This window comes from Neophocaena asiaeorientalis, unplaced genomic scaffold, assembly GCF_003031525.2.
Source record: "Neophocaena asiaeorientalis asiaeorientalis breed wild unplaced genomic scaffold, Neophocaena_asiaeorientalis_V1.1 scaffold220, whole genome shotgun sequence".
Lineage (NCBI taxonomy): Eukaryota > Metazoa > Chordata > Mammalia > Artiodactyla > Phocoenidae > Neophocaena > Neophocaena asiaeorientalis.
In genome coordinates this window covers 1,846,955-1,869,325 of record NW_020174042.1, presented here as the reverse complement: position 1 = coordinate 1,869,325, position 22,371 = coordinate 1,846,955, and the positions used below count along the sequence as shown (strand labels likewise).

The 22,371-nt window shown below is 49.5% G+C and overlaps 1 protein-coding gene across 1 annotated transcript in view; it reads left to right on the top strand.

Moving 5' to 3' along the window:
* The window catches only part of B4GALT1 (beta-1,4-galactosyltransferase 1), a 49,931-nt gene extending 34,249 nt beyond the window's left edge, over positions 1–15,682 (top strand). The window contains exons 3-6 of the mRNA XM_024753792.1: positions 6,233–6,420; positions 8,799–8,921; positions 12,394–12,498; positions 12,737–15,682. Coding sequence (XP_024609560.1) covers positions 6,233–6,420; positions 8,799–8,921; positions 12,394–12,498; positions 12,737–12,869 — 549 coding nt within the window. The 3' untranslated portion in view covers positions 12,870–15,682. The remainder of the gene's footprint in view (positions 1–6,232; positions 6,421–8,798; positions 8,922–12,393; positions 12,499–12,736) is intronic.
* Positions 15,683–22,371: the final 6,689 nt, after the last annotated feature.

The following is a 22,371-nucleotide window of genomic DNA, read 5'->3' as shown; positions in this document are numbered from 1 at the left end:
TTGCCCTCCACAAACTCAGCATCTGTATAATCCCAGTAATTCTCTGGAGATCACCTCTCAGCCAGCCTGTCTACCATCCCAAGGCCTGCAGGTCAGTCCTGCCGCAGGGCTGCCCAGCCAGAGCTTCCTCTGCTTTCCTACCACCCATTCGGCCTAAGTCTTTCCTTTTGGCATCTGAGTGGGCACAGAAAAGTATGAAAGAGGGTATTTCTGCAAACATTTGCACTGCCTGCAGACCTACCTCTGGATCTGTGGGCTTGAGAGCCTGTGGGTTACTGTCGGTGTTGCGGGGGTGGCTTTGTGATGGGCAGGGCACGTGTACAGCAGCAAAATTATCTCTCCCATCACATAGAAATTCTGATTCTTTGAGACCCTGGGCTTCCGGTTGATGTTTCCAACCTCACTGCTGCTGTGTCTCTTGGTGGAGGAGGGGCCAGGTATAGTCAGCCCCCAAGCCATCATGGTCGGGGGATATGTGTGCTGGTGTACACACTGGGGCCTGACATCCAGGAAGCCTGGTGGATCTTCTAGAGACTGTTAGAATTTGCACAATTGGGGCTGTGGTTTTCTGTAGTTGGTCATCTGTCCCCTGTTGCAATCAGGGAAAGGCTGCTCTTGCCGTAACCACAGGATTTGCCTGGGGATTAGACCAGATTCTGGTACCTTTTCTGAAAGCCCCACAAAGGCTGCTTGCAGGTGCAGTACACAGGCCGAGGGAGCAGGTGAGGCATGAAATGGGGAAGTGGAATCCTTGCCTTAGCCCTTCCAGGGAGGCGTTCTCTGCTTGCCCAATGCCATTGCCTCGTCTCCGATGTCTCTCGCATGAATCATGCAACAGCTTCCAAACTGCCCTCATTTGGGGAGTAGGGCACAAATCCCTCCTTGACGCACAAAGCATAATTCTTGTTTAAAACCTCAAGGGCTCCTGAATAAAAGATGAAACCTTGAGTATTTTAGCAGAGTTCCCAGCCTCCCTCTCCCCCACCATGTTTTGGTCCACGTCCACCTTCATGTCTTATTCTGGCTTTCCCAGTCTGTATTTCTTGTAGTTCCTTGAATGCTCTCTTTTCCTAACAGCCTTTACAAATGCTGCTCGCTCTTCTAGGAATATTCTTCTCATGCCACCCAACTAAACTTGGCTAACTTCTTCGAGGCCTTCTCTGAATTTCTAGAATTGGGTTTGTGTTTCCACCTCCACTTCTCCACATGTGCCGGGCTTCAGAGCTCCTTCTCTTCCCTCCCGGGTAACTGTCCACCCTAAAGAGCTCATTGCCTCATAACAATTGCCTGTTTAACTTGGAACTCCTCGAAAGCAAGGCTTGTGTCTTTTCTTTTTCTGTCTCCCTACTGCTAAGCATGGACTAGACACCCAATAAATGACAAGAATGATATATGAGAAAGAGGGAGAAACAGGACACTCTGGTCCTCTCCTGTCTCTGGAGCTGGCTTTTCTTTCTTTTTTGATAATCACTTAATTGAGATATACCATACAATTTACCTATTTAAAGTATATAACTCGGTGGCTTTTTAGTATACTCAGAGTTGTGCATCTGTCACCACAATCAGTTTTAGAACATTTTCATTAAGCCAAAAAAAAAAAAAAAACCACCCTGTACTTCTTAGCTACCAATTCCTCCATTCCTTCCAGCCCTAGTAGCCACTAATCTACATTCTGTCTCTATGGATTTGCCTATTGTGGACATTTCATATAAATGGAATCTTATATGTGATCCTTTGTGACTGGTTTCTTTCACTTAGCATGGTGTTTAAAATTTTTTGGTGGATGTGTTTTCATTTCTCTTGGGTATATACCTGAGAGTAGAATTGCTGGATCATATGGTGACTCTTTGTTTATCCATCTGAGGAACTCCAGACTGTTTTCCAAGATGGCGGCACCATTTTATATTCCCACTAGCAGTGTATGAGGATTGTTTTCAGTGGACATACTACTTGCCTTCTCTTATGTTTAGTATAAATGAGGGCTCTAGGAAAAGGTTTTAATGCCCTGGAGAGCCATCTGATGCTTTTTAAAATTTTATTTGTTTATTTTTGGCTTCGTTGGGTCTTCGTTGCTGCGCACGGGCTTTCTCTAGTTGCGGCGAGGGTGAGCTACTCTTCGTTGCGGTGCGTGGGCTTCTCATTGTGGTGGCTTCCCTTGTTGCGGAGCACGGGGTCTAGGCGCGTGGGCTTCAGTAGTTGTGGCTCATGGGCTCCAGAGCACAGCCTCAGTAGTTGTGGCACACGGGCTTTGTTGCTCCGTGGCATGTGGATCTTCCCAGACCAGGGCTCGAACCCCTGTCCCCTGCACTGGCAGGCAGATTCTTAACCACTGTGCCAACAGGGAAGCCCCATCTGATGCTTTTTAAGACATTTGTCCCTGCCGCCCAGATCTGCCAGAAGGGCACTGGGTTTGCTGCGTGAAGTGTCTAAGGGTGTAGACCCTGCCAGGCTTCCCACCTCACGTCTCCTCCCTCTACCCCAGGCCAGCACGCCTGACCAGGCCCAGGCTTCTGTCCTCTCTGGATTGATCGTTGTTGGCTTCGCTTGACTGATACACCCACTGTCAGGATTGTATGCCCTGTCATAAACAGTTTACAGGCTTTTCTGCGTGCTTTGGTCAGTGAGATAGTTGCCCTGTCCAGCTGTGGGAATGTCATATTGTTTTTTGGCCTTTCTTCTTTCTCCCTGTTCTCTCCCTCTGTTAAGCGGGGCCATTCCTAGAAGGAATGGATAAGTATAACTAACTCTTGTCTATCAGTGTAAGATGAAGCCTGCACTTAAAAAGCTCGGCCTTTCAGAGGGACATCTGCTCCCAGTGCACCAACTTCTCTATGCTGAGTATGACTTCCCAAGCTTATCACACATCTCTCAAGGTCTCTCTGACTTTTTTCTACTGCTATAGAGGTCCTGATCATATGAGCCACAGGCTAACTCACTTGAGCCTTAATCGTTTTTAAAAACCCCTTCCTCCATCAGAGAAGCAGGATTTGGGAGGAATCTTGAAGCTGATTAGGAGGGACACATACAAACATGAGAGAAGGAGGAGTCTCCAGGTTGGATCTGAAAAGGGCTGACTGTTCAAGATGGATGGGAAAACCTACTCCTGTGATAATGAGAGTAGCTGCCATTCGTTCATTGCCAGGCAGTGTGCTAAAGCCTTTTCGTGCATTGTCCCTTTGAACACAACTCATCTGTTTTCATCTCTGTGCCCAAATGAGGAAATGGAGGCCTAGTCCCAAAGTCATATAGCTAATAAGTGAAGAAGCTGGCATTCCTAGGATAAGAGTGCATGTGTCTCTCACAATTGTGTATTTGGCTTTGCCAGACAGTAGGTGCTTGACCAGTGTTTCCCTGAGTGCATAAAGGAGTGGATGCACTGGATGAACGTGCCCGATGAAGAGGGGCAGGAATGAGAGCTGGGTGTCTTCCTATTCCCTGGAGAGGAACGAGAACCTCGGGTTATTCGTGGTGATTGGCAGACTGCCCAGGGCCTTTCTTATCCGGGAAGTTACCCAAGGTGTTGTACCATTTCATCCAAAGAAGCCTAGAACTGACTTTTCTATAATCCCAGGGGAGGAAGAGAAACACACACACACACACACACACACACACACACACACACACACACACACACTTACTTTCCTAATCTACCATTCTGCTGCTCTGGTGTTCCTAGGGGCCCTGGTAGGTACACCTGCAAAAGTGTACCCTGCCCTTTCCAGCTCCCAGGATCACACAGGTGAGGCTAGGCTGAGAGGGAGGATGGGAGGAATGATGTATAGTTTTGGGTATTTTGGAAAACTGCCTCACTAGTTGTAAGTGTGGGCCAGACACTGCGGCACCTTATTGAGTTGAAGGAGTTGTTACGCCACACACGTGGAAAGGGGTAGAACAGGTCTGCTCCTTGGGTTTCTCTTCCAGGCTTCCACTGGTCTTGGGGTTTGGCACCAGAGGTGCCCACTCATAGTTTCATGTTTCTGGTTCCTGAGAGAGGAGAATGCTTAGTGTAGTCTCATTCAGGCATCTGCTTAGATCAAACAGTCGTGGCCAGTAGGCCAGGTCCTGTGGTTCAGACATGGCCACCAACACCCTGCTCCTGTTATTGGGGAGTGGACCAAGAGAAGGGAGCGTTGGGCAGCCACCCTTGGGGGCCTACTACACAGCTGGGAAAAGGCTTTGTTGGAATATTGCCTTTTCACTTGTTGGAAAAATGTTCAGTGGGGCTGAATTTTATCTCACAGTGTTAGAGAACGCTATCTCTTTTAGGGTCTTTATGGGGCAGGAGGAGGAAGATGGTACAGGCCTCTCTCCCATCACTGGGAGGTAGAAGGGTGCGGGAGGCATGAAGTTAATCTGATTTGGGGTGAAGGTTGTTACAAGACTGTTGAGATGATTAAGTGATGCACCATGCTTGAAAAGTACTTACCTGTGCCTGGTGTATCATCTCCCCCAGAGAATATTAGCAATGTGTTATTGTAATAATTCCAACAACTTCATATTCTTCATATGCACTTCCTAAACTTTGGCTGTTTTTTTTTTTGACCTCATGACTTACACAGAGTTAGCTGAAGGCAGAATTCTAAATGATTCTTAACTGGTGAGGCAGCCAGAGAACACCCTGAGTGCCACAGGGCACAGCCTTCTCCCTTTACCACACATGGTGAGAAAGCTTTGTCACGGACTGAAGAAAGGAGCTCTTGTGTAAGATGTTTCATTTACTCTTCTGGGCTGCTTTTTCTGACTTTCTGGTACTTGTCTTTCTCAAGTGGTTTGTTTCCCTGAGTCGCCCTCCTGAGACAGGGGGCTGTGGCACTGTCTGTGCTCTCCGTACTCACACAGGCAGCCTGGTGGAGTCCTGGGGAGAGGATATTCAGCATTCTACCTTTGAGGCTGTATAGCTACTGCAGGCCCTTCTGGGGCACATTTTTTCCCCAAAGTAGAGGGCCCTGATCTTGTTGATCCCAAGAGATATTGGGAACGAGCACTCAGTGAGGATTCCAGGGTGTTGGGCTCCAGCACCAGCTGTGTCATTTATGTGGCCTTAGTTTCTTCATGGCAACATTGGGAGAATTCTGGCCAGGATGAGAGCATGGGTATGGAAGGGCTTGTGAACTAAGTGTAAGGGTGGCTGTGTCAATGCTGTTACTATCCTTACTAACCTGGGGTCATGGGAATTGGTAATTGGTAAGAGCACAGACCCATGGTGGTGACCCTGAGGGGCCCCTTAGGTCGGAGTCTCCCAAAAGGATTGCCATCTGCCATTGTATGTTGAAGTCCATCTTTGGTCTACTTATCCATCCATCCATCCATCCATCCATCCATCCATCCATCCATCCATCCAGTGGTTATTTACTGAGATCTTATTATATGCCAGGCAGTATTCTAGGCAGTGGGTGAATAAAAAGTAAAAAATTCCAGCCTTCATTGACCTTATGTTCTAGTGGGGGGAGACTGGAAATTAGAGAAGTAAATAAAATGTGAAGTACCTTTGCACCAACACACTTGATTCTGGGGGACCCGATGGTTGGCACCCTGAAGCAGGTGTCCTCCTCGCTCATACACACTGTGTCTATCGTGCCGAGGATCACACTGCCCCCCACTCTGCACTTTGAGCACTGCGAGGGCAGAGATTGATTTGGGTTTGCCGTATTTCCCTGGTACCTAGTTTAGTGACAAACACCTGGAAGGCACACAATGTGGTGATCAAACCATAGTCAACCACACAAAGCAGGTAGAAGTGAAAAAGTCCCATGGTCACCAGGTACCTGAGTGACCCACAATTAGCTTATATATACTATATGAATAAATGACATGTATCTTTAAATGCCTTTCACCTAACAATACCATCTTGATGATCATTTCCTTTTAGAGCCTCCTTATTTTTTGTAAACAGCTCTATTCCATTGTATGGCTGTACCATGGTTTATTTAAGCAGTTTCCTGGTCATGCTTACGTCATTGCTTGCAATCTTTTGTGTTGGTGAACGTGTGATGAACAGAGTGAACACGTTCACCTGTCATTTGCACACTTGCAAGTCCTACAGGATAACTCCTAGAAGTGGGATTGCTGATTCAGGGAATGCCATTCGGTATTGAGTTGTAAAGTGAGGGCAGAAAATGAGGCCCAAGAATGGTCTAATGACCACGTGGAGTGGACAAGTCACCAGTCCCCATGAGCGTTCTGCTCAAAGGCCTTATAGCATCTGATACCACTTTTTTTGTTTCTGCACCAGGCTGGAGAATCCATGTTCAACCGTGCGAAGCTCCTCAACGTTGGCTTTAAAGAGGCCCTGAAGGACTATGGCTACAACTGCTTTGTGTTTAGTGACGTGGACCTCATTCCAATGAACGACCATAACACCTACAGGTGTTTTTCACAGCCACGGCACATTTCTGTAGCAATGGATAAGTTTGGATTTAGGTAAGAGATGTTCACCGGAATCTGCAGAAAACATATTTGTCTCTTATGTGACAACTAGGGAACGCAATTCCTCCAGCCCAGGAGGAGTGCCTCGTAGGCTCTGGAGGAGAACGCCTCCTCTGAGAATTAAGCCCATAGTCAGTTATTATTTAAGGAGGAAAATGGAGTCCAGAAACACCCATACCTCTGCACATCCAGGCAAGAAGAGTTTTTATATTTGGGATGGTGTTCGTCTTTAGGCTCCAAACAGCAGCTGTATTACCTCACTTTCTTCTCTCCCCTTCCCCACACAGTTTGGGAAACAAATTGGAATCATCTTCCCCCAGTAAATTCTTGGGCTTGGATACTTCAGTAGATGTTCCTTGGCACTTTAAGAAGGAACATGGTTCTGTGTCCCTGCAAAGCACAGGCTTCTGCTCAAACACTGGGGCTCAAACTTCTCCACCAAAATGCCCCTTGTGAGGAAGCTGGCTGAAGCCTGTCCCCAGGAGCAGCAGTGTTATCTAAAGCACATTGTCACAGGTGGAAAATAGCCTGGTAGTCCTTTTTTTTTTTAATCTTAAAAAAGAAATTTGCGTTTTGTTCCGTAATTTAGCCACGTTTGTATCAACACAAAATTGTTTTAAGCCACCTCTCAGTTGAGAACCCTGAGCTCTCCCTCCCTGTTCTGAGTCAACATGGGAGCTCTGGGAAGCTGCGCTGCGGGTACCCGTGTTGGTGTAGATACAACAACTTCTTTCAGACTCATTTATTCTCATTGTTCCTTTCTGTCCTCCCTTGCTGGGAGCATGAGAGCTGTGAGATGAATGTAGGGATGCTCTGAAGTCCTTCCTCCAAATTAAAGGCATTCAGACCATAAACTTACTGCCTTAAAGGGGGGAAATTTGACTACAAACGGCACTCTGTACCCTCCTATCTTCCCTCTCTCCCTCCCTGTTTGTGTATCTCCTTCCCTTTGAGATACACCAGCTCTTCTGAGTCCTCCCTTGAAGCGTGGTGGTGCTTACCTAATTCTTTACCACAGCATCGTGTTTGTTTTACCCAGAACTAGTTAGGCTTGGGAGACGAGGCAGGTAGGTAAGAGAAAGCAGCAGAGACAGGAAAACCAAATATTGTCAAAATAGCATATACTTCCCCCTTGAAGTGGCTAAGAGTCCATTTCTATAAGAACACTGATTATGAAGAAGCCTTAATGGCCTGGCTACCTCTGGTTCAAACCCTCACATTACAAGTGCAGACTGTAATGTGCGGTATGCCAAAGGGGGATGACTTGGCACTTAAATGATGACACCTATTTACAAGTAGATTATTTTTGATTTGTTAAAGCAGGCTCCCAGGGATCTTTGCTTGTGTATGCTTACAGTCAGAATTCCGGAACATATTTGAAAATAATAATTGCATCTTTTTTTCATATGTTCTATATGGTTTGGCTGACTTCCCCCTCAAAGTCTGAGTTAGAGTTTTCCTTCATTTGTGTGATGGGTTTTGGTCTCTTTGGATTACAGTAAGAGCCCAAGTGTGGTTTGGAGCTGCACACAGGGTTGTCACAAAACCGCAAGCTTTAAAAGACCCACAGGAAGGCTTTTGCTTGGCCTCTAGGCATGTCCACGTTCTTAACATGTCTCGTCAGTTCTTCCTCTGCATCCCTCAGGAGTCCCCAATTCATAACCACTAAAATATTGAAATACAAAAAGGTTTGGAAGGATGAGAGCCCAGATGCCCTACTCCTTGAAAATGTGTCAAAATAGATTCACCATTATACATTTTGCTAAGTCAGGATATGGTAGAATTTTCCAAGAAAATTTTATTTTAGCAAATTTTCAGAAATGCTGTCTTGACTGTTGGGGTCAGTGTTGAAGCCAGTATATCTCTGGAAGAATGAAAGCTAGACTGTAGATGGGCTGGGGGTGGAAAGGGGGGGTTGGCAGGGTGGGCACAGGAGACTCTAAAGCAGTTGCAGTTTCTAGGACCTTCTGGACAAGGATTTCCTGTGCAGGAACAAGCAAGACACATGGGAAGCAGGTTCCTGAGTGGTGCAACAGAACTGGGCTTATGTTCTTGTCACAGACTGATTTTCTAGATAACCACAGGGGCAACACAATGTTCTTAGAAAGAGCAAGATTCTACTTTCTGGTATCTGTGTCTTCTCTAAGATAATCTTGAGTCTGATCTGAAAACAAAACAAACAAGGAGAACCCGCATAAATCCCTAATTTAAAAGTTCCAGAGAATAAAAATAACTTTACAAGTGTTTATATTTTGAACAAGCTTTATTTCAAAAAGTCAAAACTTACTAACCACTGGTCGTGTGTGTGTGTGTGTGTGTGTGTGTGTGTGTGTGTGTGTGTGTGTGTTTTGGTTTTTGTTTTTTTCCCCCAGCCTACCTTATGTGCAGTATTTTGGAGGTGTCTCTGCTCTAAGTAAACAACAGTTTCTCACCATCAATGGATTTCCTAATAACTACTGGGGCTGGGGAGGTGAAGATGATGACATTTTTAACAGGTAATGGTCACGAATTAGATCTCTTTCTTCCGTGTCTCCCTTCACTTCTGGTCTCTCTACCAGTGCTTGGTTATTCTGCAAGGATTGACCCTCAGGAGGAATGCAGTTCCCACCAAGCCCAAATTCTTAGGTGTGCCCTGCTATAGGTGCTATAGGTGATAAAGAGTGTCTTTAGGTGGGACTTCCCTGGTGGCGCAGTGGTTAAGAATCTGCCTGCCGGGCTTCCCTGGTGGCGCAGTGGTTGAGAGTCCGCCTGCCGATGCAGGGGATAAAAAAAAAAAAAAAAATCCGCCTGCCAATGCAGGGAACACAGGTTCGAGCCTTGGTTCGGGAAGATCCCACATGTCGCAGAGCAACTAAGCCCGTGCGCCACAACTATTGAGCCTGCGCTCTAGAGCCTGCGAGCCACAACTACTGAAGCCCGCATGCCTAGAGCCCGTGCTCCACAACAAGAGAAGCCACCGCAATGAGAAGCCTGCGCACCGCAACGAAGAGTAGCCCCCGCTCTCCGCAATTAGAGAAAGCTCACGCCCAGCAATGAAAACCCAACGCAGCCAAAATAAATTGAAAAAGTGTCTTTAGGAAAAGGAGCTTCTGTGATTTTGGCATTACCCTTTTGGAAAATGTAAAATAAGAACCCTGTGAAGAGGTGAATTTACTTTTGACTCGTGCTGTGTGGCCGTCCACACCCTGGGCCTCTTTGTAAGCTGGTAAACCTTTATCATGTGAGTTGGCGTCACAGATGGTAAAAAGCCATTTGTCCGTGGCATTTGAATCCACATCCTGCTCACTTCTGCCCGGCAATGGAATTTCCAGCCCTGCTGGCTGCAGGCAGAAAGCACCTGCTCCCTCTGGGAGCCAGTCTGAACTTGTCACTGAGTTTGATATCAGAATACACTCTAGTGCCTTTCTGAATTGGAGTACGTTAATTGGATAATTAACGGAAGGTGTCTGTCAGAGCAGCACCCAAAGTCATTTAAGGTTAGCTTCGTGTGGGAACTTGACATCAACCCAAGTCTTTAATACAGGCCTTGAAGAAAACGTTTTAGAGTGTCCAGATTTGTTATCAGTATGCAGAGAACTGGGCCAGGAAGGCCCAGTGAGGAGGACACTGAAGCCCTGAGCAGGGAGTCCAGACAGAAACAAACCTGCTTTCACAGCACCACACCTGGCAGCTGGGCCCGTATGATGGTGTACAGGGCTGCTGTGATGCACAGACCTGAGTGATCAGGAAGGCTGGCAGGAGCGAGCCCCGAGGACGGACTTCCGAGGGTGGAGGGACTAGAAGATGAGTGGTCTGTGGGGGAGCTTTCTTCTCTTTTTCAATTTTTTTTATTTTTTAAGTTGAGGTATAGTTGATGTACAGTGTATATGTTTCAGGTGTACCATAGTGATTCACAATTTTTTTTTTTTCCGGTACGCGGGCCTCTCACTGTTGTGGCCTCTCCCGTTGCGGAGCGCAGGCTCCGGATGCGCAGGCTCAGCGGCCATGGCTCACGGGCCCAGCCGCTCCACGGCATGTGGGATCTTCCCGGACCGGGGCACGAACCCGTGTCCCCTGCATCGGCAGGCGGACTCTCAACCACTGCGCCACCAGGGAATCCCCTGATTCACAATTTTTAAAGGTTAAACTCCATGTATAGTTCCTATAAAATATTGGCTATATTCCCTGTGCTGTACAGTATATCCTTGTAGCTTATTTATTTCATACATAGTAGGTTCTACCTCTTAATCCCCTACCCCTATCTTGCTCCTCCCCCTGGAGCAGCTTTCCTGAAAGATAAGGAACCTAACTCCTACTGTGTACCGACTGGCTGTGTGCCAGGCACTAGTTCAGCACTGAGGGAGGCCAGGCTGGGAACCTTGAAGTCATCTAGGACCGGCCATTCCTGCCTCTTAGCTTACTTTTGTATTCCTGCTGTCAAGGCTTTGGTTTTGGTCCTCATTCCTTTCTCCCCCAGAACCTACACAGAATCTTGCACCCCGTTCTGGCTGCCTCTAGTCTTGTTCCCAGCTCTCCATTCTGATACTGCTTATCAGAGAGACTTCCCTTTGGCCCAAAACCTTTGGGAAACACTGTATACAGTCACCTCTCCATATCTGCGGATTCCACATCCACAGATTCAACCAACCTTCGATCGAAAATATTTGGGAGAAAAGATTCCAGAAAGCTCTAAAAAGCAAAACTTGACTTTGTTGTGCACGGGCGACTATTCGCATAACATTTACATCGTATTTACAAATAGCTACGTATCATTTACATAGTATTAGGTTTTATTTTTAATTAATTAATTTATTTTTGGCTGCGTTGGGTCTTCGTTGCCGCACGCCGGCTTTCTCTAGTTGCAGTGAGCAGGAGCTACTCTTGGTTGTGGTGCACGGGCTCCTCATTGCGGTGGCTTCTCTTGTTGTGGAGCACAGGCTCTAGGTGCGCAGACTTCAGTAGTTGTGGCACGTGGGCTCAGTAGTTGTGGCTCACGGGCTCTAGGGTGCAGGCTCGGTAGTTGTGGCGCACGGGCTTAGTTGCTCCGCGGCACGTGGGATCTTCCCGGACCAGGGCTCAAACCCGTGTCCCCTGCATTGCCAGGCAGATTCTTAACCACTGCGCCACCAGATAAGTCCCTGTGTTAGGTATTGTAAGTAATCTAGAGGTGATTTAAAGTAGATGGGAGCGATACCCCAATAAAAATTAAATAAATAAATAAGGCTTAAAGAAAAGTATATGGGAGGGTGAGGATGTGCATAGGTTATATGCAAATGCTACACCATTTTATATAAGGGACTTGAGCATCCACTGTGAAGGGGGGGTGTTGTCCTGGAACCAGTCCCCCGCGGATACCGAGGGATGACTGTGTTATGTCCCTGTCCGACACTGGCACTGTTCTTGGGGATGCTAAAAGCTCTAAGAAGGCCTCCATGATGTCATCTTTGCCCTTCCTTCCGGCTTCATCTCCGGCCACTTCCTACCCCAGACCCTGTTCACCAGTCCCCAGAAGCTTGTGGTACTCCCTGAGGGCACTGTGCTTGCTCTCGCCTCCCTGCCTTTGCCTGTGCTGTCCTGACTGCCCGAAATGCTCTGGCAAGAGCAGCCACTCATCTTCAAGATTTGGCTGTGCCTAGTCTTGTTCAGGTAGAGTCGGTTGCTTCTCCCTCTGTCGCGCGCATCGCCACCCTTCCCTCGTCCCCTCCGTACTGGCACCGATGGCCCTGTGTTCTAAGCACACCCACGTTATAAAGTCCGTGAGGGCAGACACCCCCAGTGCTTGGCACAGGGTGGTCACCAACACGATCTAGACCCAGTGGTAAAATGTTATGGGAAAGGCGTGTGAGTTTTAAGCAATGCCTGTACACTGGGCTGGGGTGTGGGCTGGGTGAGAACAGCTGGACAGGACAAGAGTCTTGCAGCTGGGACTGTGGGACCCGAGACTTATGGAAGCTCTGTGATGACGACTTGTCTCTTTACGCCTTACAGATTAGCTTTTAAAGGCATGTCTGTATCTCGCCCAAGTGCAGTGATCGGCAAGTGTCGGATGATCCGCCACTCAAGAGACAAGAAAAATGAACCTAATCCTCAGAGGTGTGTTCTGTGTTTTATTCTCTCCCTTGTGTGTGTTTCCTTCTTTCCCCTTTCAGGTGGGGCAGGCTGTAGGAATGAAGCTCTGGAATGGGCTTCATGCCTTGAGGGTTCAATCCACGGGACAGGATTGGAGTAGAAGTGGGGAGGAGGGGCCAAAAAGTACAAATGTTTAAAGTTTTTTTTTTTTTTTTAAGATTTTTGTTTTGGCTTCAACCCTTTGCCCGTTTGTTCCTTGTAGGTTCGACCGAATTGCACACACAAAGGAGACAATGCTCTCTGACGGTTTGAACACACTCACCTACCTGGTGTTGGACGTGCAGAGATACCCGTTGTATACCAAAATCACAGTGGACATCGGGACACCGAGCTAGCATTTTGGTGCAATGATAAGAGACCTGAAAATGGCCAGGGACCTCTGCTGTGTGTCTCTGCCAATCTGCTGGGCTGGTCCCTCTCATTCTTACCAATCAGAGTGATAGACCCTCTCGGCTCCTCATTCAGACGCCTTTCCAGACGACCAGGACGAGTGGGATATTTTGCCCCCAACTTGGCTCGGCATGTGACTTCTTAGCCCCACGAGGTGTATGTAAGCATAGCAACTGTCAGCCTTTGGGGGGTTCTCAACATGTTCACAGTGTCACCCCAAAGAATCAGAGCTATACACAGCCCCAAATTTGGTGACTGTGGGACTCATTCCCTGCGAAAAACTGCTAATTTGTTGTGATATAGGTAAGGATTTTGCTTTAAATTGAGGTATTATTACTTTATGAAAATTGGAGAGTGCTGCTGAAATTGGATTGGTGTGATGTTTTTTCGGTGTCACATTATAACAGAAAAACACACGATTTCAACCATTCTCATTTTACCCCCTTCTCCCCACCCTCTTTCCGTGGTATGCAACTGTTACAATCACTGTGTGTGTGTGTGTGTGTCTTTCCTTAGCAAAAGAATTTTAAAACTTGAGCCTTGGACCTTTCACCCTGCTAACGTGTAAATTCCAAGGCGACTTTAGCCACCAGAGCAAAAGCCTTGGGTGTTATCACATTCAGTGGCCTTTCTCCAGATTGTCTGATTTCTGAATGTACATCCTTTTTTTAAATAGCAGTTTGTAGTATTTTAAAGAAAGAACAAATCAGGTTCTAATTACGAGCTAGCTTGATTTTGTGTTGATCCAGAATTGCATAGTGTTTAGTCGTGGCAATTTATTTTTCTGAGCATGCTATATAAACTTGAATTTCCCATGTATTTTTATTGTGGTGTTTTAAATGTGGGGAGGGGACTGAGCATTTTTTAAGGGAAAAAATGATGTATGCTATAGTGGCCACGCATGGGCCTCTGATGTAGCTGGCAGGCCAGGTTTTCTGAAGAGCAGAGTCATCTTTGGACCCCTTGATGAGAGCTAGGCCTCCACATCAGCACTACTGAGCTGGACTCCTGGGGGAGACAGAAGCCTCGGCCTGCCTGGCTGACCTCTCCACCTCCCTTCCCTCCCCCCGGTGGGCAGGGCTGAGGGAACCCTCACCTCCTCAGACTGACCCCAAGACCTCCCGCTAGGGCCCTAAGCTGTGGAGCTGTAAATGACAGCCGTGAGGTTGTTCACTGGCCCTTAGCCAAGGCAGGAGGAGGAAGCCTCCCTCTGGCCCCTGGGTGCTGCCTCCTGGGCTCTGATGGCCACGCTGCCTGGCCCACCTTGCAGGACCGGTTCTCCTTCCTCTTTCTCCTTCCTCCCTTCTGCTGCCTCTCTCTTCCCTCCCTCCCCCTTTTTGTTCCTTTTCCTCTTGCCTGTTCCCTAAAACTGGCCTGTGGCGCTCAGGGTCAAACATTCATTCTCCAGCGTGAATGTGCCTTTTCATTAGAGATCTAGAAAGAAGTTCGGCTGAAACCACCCACAGTCCCCCACGACCACTCTGGTGCCTAAAGCCTCCCATTCCCCCTCAGGTTTTTAGCAGGTGCTCCCACTTCTGGGAGGCTGACCCACAGCGGTATCTTCCCCAAGCCCACCTCTGCTGCCAGAGGTTTTAGCCTGCCTGGGTTGAGATGCACAAGGCAGTTCCTGCCACTGGGTGCCCTTGCTGGGTCCAGCCTGGGCTGAGGGCTTAAAATTCAGCTTTCTAACCCCAGAGTGGACCTTACAGCTGGTGGCAGCCTGGAAACCAGCCCTCAGTGTAGAGGCTGAGCTGATGGCTGGCCCCAGTCTGAACCTGTGCCTTTATCACTTTGAGCATCTCAGATGCTAATGTGGTTCTTTTTCCAGAAGCCTTTGTATTGGTTACAAATTATTTTCCACTGCAGAAGCAGCTGGGCTATGCAAAGAGTATTCCTTCTGTCAGTTCCCCACTCCTTAACAGTGATGTTGATAAAGCCAGGAATGTACTGACAGGGAGTTTTGGGAAGTGCAAAGAATGAAGGCCTCTTTTTCTATCCCCAGATCCTGACTTTTCCAAAGTGCCTTAGAAGAAAGGAGACAAATATCCTGGGTGGTAACCTCTTTGTTACTTACTTTACTCTTAAAACAAAATTCTGACTTTTTTTCCTTTTTTGTTTTCCTATTGCATTTTCTTTCATGTTCCATTGTAATAGTCAAGTATGTGGTTCATTCTCAGGACCAAGGGAAATCCTGCTGCACCTCTTCCCCATTTGCTGATCTTCCGGTGCGCTAATGGGGTCCCAGGGTTAGGCCTGGACCTTGCCTGGTTCATGAGGTGCTGCAGGTCCTGTTTCCTCACTGGGGAGTTCAGGGCTGAGGGTTCAGGGACCATTTCCTTCACCTGGAAATTGTCACCATGAAGTTGTCATGTGCTGTGACTTTCTCTATTTCTGTCCATTCTGTTGCTGGTCACCCTGTAAAGTGGCCTTTGGGAAAGATCGGAGGGCAGAGGTGGCATAAGAGGGTAAAGGAAATGCTGGTGCTGACTCAGCCTGGGCAGGGTCTCTGCTGACCTGAGGGCTGGATGTGGGGCACCCCACACGGCTGGGAGGGGAGCGTCCACCCCACACAGCTGGGAGGGGAGCGTCCCTGTCCTAGAGACCTGTTGTGCTGTGTATCTCAATTTCCCGTGTATGCAAATGTATGTATTTACCATTGTAAGTGGGGGAATGTCTGACCTTGGTGTTCAAAACAGAACTGTATTTTTGCCTTTAAAAGCCAGTAATATAACGTGAATAAATGACCCTATCTTTGTAACGGCAGGTGGTTTCTCTTCTGACGTAAGGGGTTTGGGTTCTCCCAGAGCTGGAGGGCAGTGACTGGGGCTGCCTGCTGGGAGGATGTGAGGAAAGCAGAGGTCTGCCTCCTGTGCCTGCCTCATGTGGGAGGCTGGGGGATTGGGTGGGGGGAGGAGGTGGCGCCTCACCTGGCCACGCTCCACGGCCCTGCCTGGGATCACACAGGGTGCACGCACCTCACTGGGATCAGCCGTTTCCCCATCTGAGCCTCATATTCATATCTGTAAAATGGGAGTAATAACACGTAGAGACTTTTTGAGGCTTAAAAGGGATGATGTGTCTGAAACAGTGACTGACACCTCACAGGTACTCACTATGCAGCAGCTGGTGCCACTTCAGAGTAGAAGTTTCCCTAGCAGTTCTCTGGCCACATTCTGCTGTTTTCCACCAATGCCAGCATGGTTCTGAGATAGTTCTCAGAGCCATTTACACAAGGTATTCACAGGGTAGCTTAGATAAATAAGCTTTCTTGTCAGCCCCAGGAAATTTAACCAGACGCTCTCAAAGGTCTTAGCTGTGACCCAAGGACTTGAGACAGTAAGTACCCTGGGCACCACCTGCTCCTCCTCTGCAGCGCCCCTGGGGTCAGGCATCAGCAGCCTCTGACATGCTGCTTCGATTGAATTGGCATCTGGAAGAAATGGGCCGGAGGAAGCCAGTGTGTAGGAGAGGTCACTCCCGCCGTCCAGGCTGAGGGGGCTGCAGGCCCTGCTGGGATGGAGCTGTGCTTGTGGGACCGGTTGGAAACAGAGCAGGAAGGGCAGCCCCTTGTAGCCCCACCAGGGCCATCTGGCTGTCTCCACCCATCCCTGTGACTGCTGGAAGGAGCCCTAGTGGCCTCAGGCTTGAGCAGAGGTGGCTAGTACTCAGATCTGACTTTCCAGCCAGGAGACTCCTTTGGACAAAGTGCTGCCTTACAGGGCTTTCCAAACTGTAAGGTCTGGGTTAAGTGGGGCACCCTTCCCTCCCCAGAGATGCACATATCCACGCAGATGCATATATGCTGACATGTGCCTAGGAGAGGCCAGAATGCTCGGGTTCAAATCCTATTGCTCCTTCTTCCTAGTTCCACGACCTTGAGTGAGTGATTTAGCCTCTCTGTGCCTCGCTTTGTTCATCTGTGTAATGGGGATAACAGTACTTCTTTCATAGGATTGTCAAGTGAGTTAATCTTATAAAGCACTCAGACTGGCTCATAATAAGCATTATACATGTTACAAATATTTGTTAAATTTTTTAAAGTGCAGGTGAACACACGTGCTGAGATATACATAGAGACTGCTGTGCACACATTACCCACATATACACATGCACACACCAGGTGTTCTGGGGATCTTCCTTTTTTCCTCTTCTAGGGCACGTGTCTGTGGCAGATGGGTGAGTGGATCTCAGGGCAAGTGACCGCTCCTCTTCTGGAGACACCCAGGACCTCACCAGTGCTGCTTCCTCACCCCTTCCTGCCTCCCCTGAGTGAAGGTGTTTGGACTGGCGGCCTTGGTGATGGAGGGGGGCTTGAACCCCGCCTTGGTGGGCTCCAAGGTGCCAGGGAGGAAGGGGGCCAGGGCCAGGCTCTTGGGGTTGCCATTTCCTTGAGAAGTGCCCTTAGTCTCCCACTTCACCTGAGAACCAAACCAAGTCTGAGCCAGGCAGAGCCCAGTAGCCGTGGGTGAGGATTTGGTGGACACCAGACCCCCCCCCACCCAGTATAGTATCTCTTTTCCATGGGAGAATGTGACCTGGATGCCTAATCACTAATGTCCTTTGGAAGCAGGGCTGTGGTGCCCAGGCGGGTGGGTGCCCATGCAGGTATTGATATATGAGTAAAACCTCCCCAGGCAGGAGCATTTGCTGCTGGTGACAGAGGGAAGCTGTGTGTGGGAAGGATGGGGGAGAGGTTGAGGAAATGAGAAGATGACTGAGTTCTAGGTTGCCAAGTCTCCACCACACTCCCAGACACACTCTCCTCCTGTTTCTTCCAGGAGGTGGGAGTTCGGACATTCCTAGAGGCCAATTTCTTCTTAGAACTGGAACTTCTTCCCCCATCAGAAAGGAAATGAGGTTTGCCTGGCTGAGCCGGTTGTGCCAGACAAGCCTCGTTTCCTTCTCTGGCACAGTCCCTGGGCAGGGAACGTGGCTGCTGCCTTCATCTGGGCTCCAGGACCTATACCCAGCTTGGGAGGCAGAGGAACCGGCGGTGTGTGGATGTCATGTGAAGTGATAGGCTCAATGGACCAGAAACCAGAGGACCGTGGCATTGCCGAGACAGCTGCCCTTGTGCAAGTTGTGTGCCAGGTCACCAGGGAGGGGGCCCGGGAAGAGGGCCAGGAAGAAGCCATACAAACAATGGTCATTATGTCTGGCCCTCCGCTTTCCCATTTGCTGTGTCACTCTGGGCAAGTCCACTCCCCTCTCTGAGCCTCAGTTTGCTCGTCTGTTTTATGAATCCACCTCTGGTCTCTCCCGCCAGAAGGAAGTGCCGTGGTCTTGGGTTTCCCCTTGTCCCTGAGGCTCACCCTTCATACTGCCTTGAAGAAAGTCATTTTATCTGAGTCTTCATTTGTAAAAATAGCAGGATCACCCCTGCCTTCCCCCCTCCTTTCCCAGGAAGGCCTTGAGCATCACAGGATAATCTGCTAAAGCTCTACCTGGTGGGGCAGGCTGAGATGCTGTGGCTTTGCCATCTCCCTCTTCTGTCAGTCCCCTCCAAGCTCTGGCAGACTCCTTTCACCTGCTCCCCCTTAGGTTTTCCAAACTCAGGCTTCCTGATTATCCCATCGGCCCTGAGGGAGAAGCGCGGGAGGGAGTGTTTGTTGCGTGCAGCAGTGTTCACCCTGCCATTCCTCGTAACACTGAAAACCTAGACGCCACCATCAGTGGGGGACTGTGCTAAGTAAAATGAGGATCATCCAAACAATGAAGTACTAGGCGACCACTGAGAATGATGAAGTGGATCTATACTTACTGATTAGAAAGAGGTCTGAGGGAAAAAAGCAAACTACAGAATGGTATTTGCACATATGGCAGGAAAATGTCTGAATAATTTAGTGCAGAGATTATTCTGCAGTTGTTTGTGGGAGCAGATGCACAAGCGATAAAATGAAGAGATGATCTCCCTTCTCTGCACAGACAGTGTGGCCAGGCTCCCATTCTGGGGTAACAACCTTTAGTGTTTTGGGGGCTGCCTGAGGGCCGAGGCCTTTAACAAGTACTAGCCCCATTGAGAGAATGAGCTGGGTTGCTCCCCAGGGGAGTTGCATTCCATGAAAGTGCCCAGACTTGGAAGAGAGACGGGGGCTTCCTCCTATGGGGGGAATGATGGAGGTCTGTGCCCTATTCACATTGAGGGGGGACGTGGCATGCTCTGGGAATGTTCATGGAGGGTGGACGGGATCAATTCCGGCCGGAGAGCTTCTAGCAATTCTCTCGGATTTAGAAAAATAAAGTTAGGACAGTTTTGCCACTCTTTCCTGAGTTCCATTAAATATTCGTGCCTGTTATACTTGGGTAATAAAAATGTTAACCAACAGAAAAAATGGTGGGGATGGGGGCACTGTGCCCTGGCTTTGGAGGGGCAAGATTGGCCTGAGGCACCTGATCAGGGCCCTGGGAGGACTATGAACCCAGCAGGAAGCCGAGGCGATCCCACTGCCTGTGGATCTCTGGCCCCGGAATCCAGGCGTCCTGCTGCTGAGGGAGGCCCTGACATCTGGATTTTGACACAGACCCAAGCCTGCAGCTATCGTAGATTCATTTCCGGGCCAGATGTGAGTGCCAGACAATTGGCGTGTCCTCCTGGCCCTTGTCCCTGCCTGGGAGGCATGTGCCACAGGAGGGAGGGTAGCAGGTTGTGACCAGTGAGAGTGCATGCCACTATCTTTGACGCTGTCTCTGGTGGGGTGCCAAGAGCTGGGTGCCGAGCCCTGCACCCCACCCCCTCACTCAGCTCCCCGGGGGCCCAGACAGCTGGAGCTTCCTGCACTGAGAGCCTTGGTCAGGGTGGGCCACCAGCGGTTATCCAGCCGGGGACTTGGGCCATTGGTGGGGCCTTCAGAGTATTCCCTTTCTGTGAAATGTCCTGTTGCTTTGTGTTCGGCGACTTGGCTTTCCCCTGATGACAGCAGCGCAGGAGACAGGCCAGTTCCCAGGCCCCAGCTCTCTGGTTCCCCACTTCACCAAAGGCACGTCTATAATGAGGGAGGGAACAGGAGGACTTGGCGAACTGCTGCACCACTGTGATCCCTCACACGGCTTCTCCCCTTATGAGCACACCTGGCCCTTTTTGCACTGCGTTGCTCATTACAGTAATCCCCATCATGAGAATCATACGTTCACGGAGGTCATGTGACTTGCACAAGGTCACATAGAGTTAGTGTCTGATCCAGGAGTCCCAGCCCGGGGTTCTGGCCACAGAACCATGATCCAGCCACTCATCCAGCCTCAGCTGCTCTCCCTCCACAAAACAGTGTGAGAGCTGGAGGCCTGAGGCTGAGTGGTGCCCAGCCTCAGCCAGAAGACACGGCCCTCGCTTTGAGCCTGGCCTCAGCAGCGTTGCCAAGAGAAGTGCAGTGTAGACAGGGGGCTAGAACCAAGACCTGGTTTCTGTTTTGTGTTGTTTGGGTTTTGTTTGGTTTTCCTTTTACAGTTTTAGAGCACTTGGGAATCTGGCATACTTAGTGGCAGCAGCTCCCTATACCAGGGACATTAGTGCGGCCTCCATCTGGGAGACACATGGGAGTGGCAAACACTGAAATAATCCACGAGGATGCAGGGGGCCTGGGTCATGGGTACAGGGAGGAAGGGAGACCCCTGAGAGCTGAGGACCCACGTAGACCTGAAGAAGAAGCTGGGCTCCTTTTTGCCTGTGGAAGCGTCGCTCTGTGAGGCGAGAAGCAGCCCCTGGTTCACAGACAGTACAGCTCCTTCATTGCAGTGCTCAGCCCTGTCCCTTCCCTGGGCTGACACTTGGTGTCCAGGGGAGCTTGGCACAGTATTGTCCCAAGGCTGCTGGGGACATGGGGAGGACAGAGAGACAGGCAGCTCTGCTGAGGCCTGGACTCCTGCTCAGCTCTCCCTTTTCCTTCTAGGCACCTCTTCTCCCCCCTCCCCGTGCACCCTCTCCCCAAAGGAGGGCAGCGCAGCACCATTCCCAATCCTCCCAAAACTTCTTAGCCAATGGCGCTTTCCTAGATGAAACCAGGGGCTGTGTCTGATGATTCATGGTTTTTAGACAGGCTGAATCAAGAGTTCTAAAAAGCTCTGCTGGGTTTAACTTCATCAGACTCCAGACCTCAGTGATTTATGTTTCATGCGGTTTGCTCTGGATGGAAGCTGACCCAGCCACAATGAGAAATGGAATGAGGAGAACTGACCATCTGATGCTGAGGAAGGAAGAAATCTCCACCGTGACCAATTTGTTGGGCAATGTCTCTCAGATGCTAGCCTGGGCCCTGCCTGCCAGCTCAGAACACTCTGTCTCTGACTCAGGTGCTGGGGCTCAACTTCGTCTCTCGCAGGCCCTGGGCTTGGTACCTGGTGGGCTTGGCTAATGACCTTGGCCCTGCTGGCTCCGTGGGGCCTGTGGGTACTCTCGTCACCTTGGGTCTGCCCTGCCTTGCAGGTTCACTGCCCACACTCTCCAGAAGACCTTTCCAGAGCTTTTCTTCATAGGAAACAAGGCCTGCTAGGTCTTTCCCTGGTCCTCCACCAACCCTGAGGTGAGCACACATCCTAGCACACTGCTGGGGGTGCCTGGCTTTGGGAGGATGAAGGCAGGAGAGAAACCTGAGGAAGCCCTGGACTGGAAGACCAGTGTTGACTGGCTAGGTGACCAAGACCAGATTATCTCTGATCCCCATCCAGAAACTGGGTGGGGAGGCTGTGAGAGCCTGCTGGGGCTGCCAGCTTGTGGTTCTAGGAAAACTCTTTAGGGTGCTTTATTCCGCCTGGCCCCTCTGCCTGTTTGAGGTTGCTGCTGGGGCACTTAAACTAGGACTCAAGGCCAGAAACAAAAGTTCTCTTTGTCAATCCTGGAAACCAGGGAGGGGGAGGGTGGAAGGAAGGGAAGCTCTGGGCAGTCCCGAGGCACCCCCAGGGGCATGGTCCAGAGTCCAAAGGGAATGAGCCTTTGCTGCAAGCCTTCCTGGAGAGCTCTATTGCTTTTCCTTCTTTTTTTAACATATTTATTGGAGTATAATTGCTTTACAATGGTGTGTTAGTTTCTGCTTCATAACAAGGTGAATCAGCTATACATATACATATATCCCCATACCCCCTCCTTCTTGTGTCTCCCTCCCGCCCCCCCTATCCCACCCCTCTAGGTGGTTGCAAAGCACCGAGCTGATCTCCCTGTTCCATGCTTCCCAGGTGGCGCAGTGGTTAAGAATCCCCCTCCCAACACAGGGGACGTGAGTTCGTAGCCCTGGTCTGGGAAGATCCCACATGCTGCGGAGCAAATAAGCCCATGAGCCACAACTACTGAGCCCGCGTGCCTAGAGCCCGTGGTCCGCAACAAGAAAAGCCACCACAACGAAAAGCCACCGCAACGAAGAGTAGCCCTTGCTAGCTTTTTCTTTTTTATAGCTATTTTTTCTTCCCACTAGCTATCTGTTTTACATTTGGTAGTGTATATATGTCAATGCCACTCTCTCA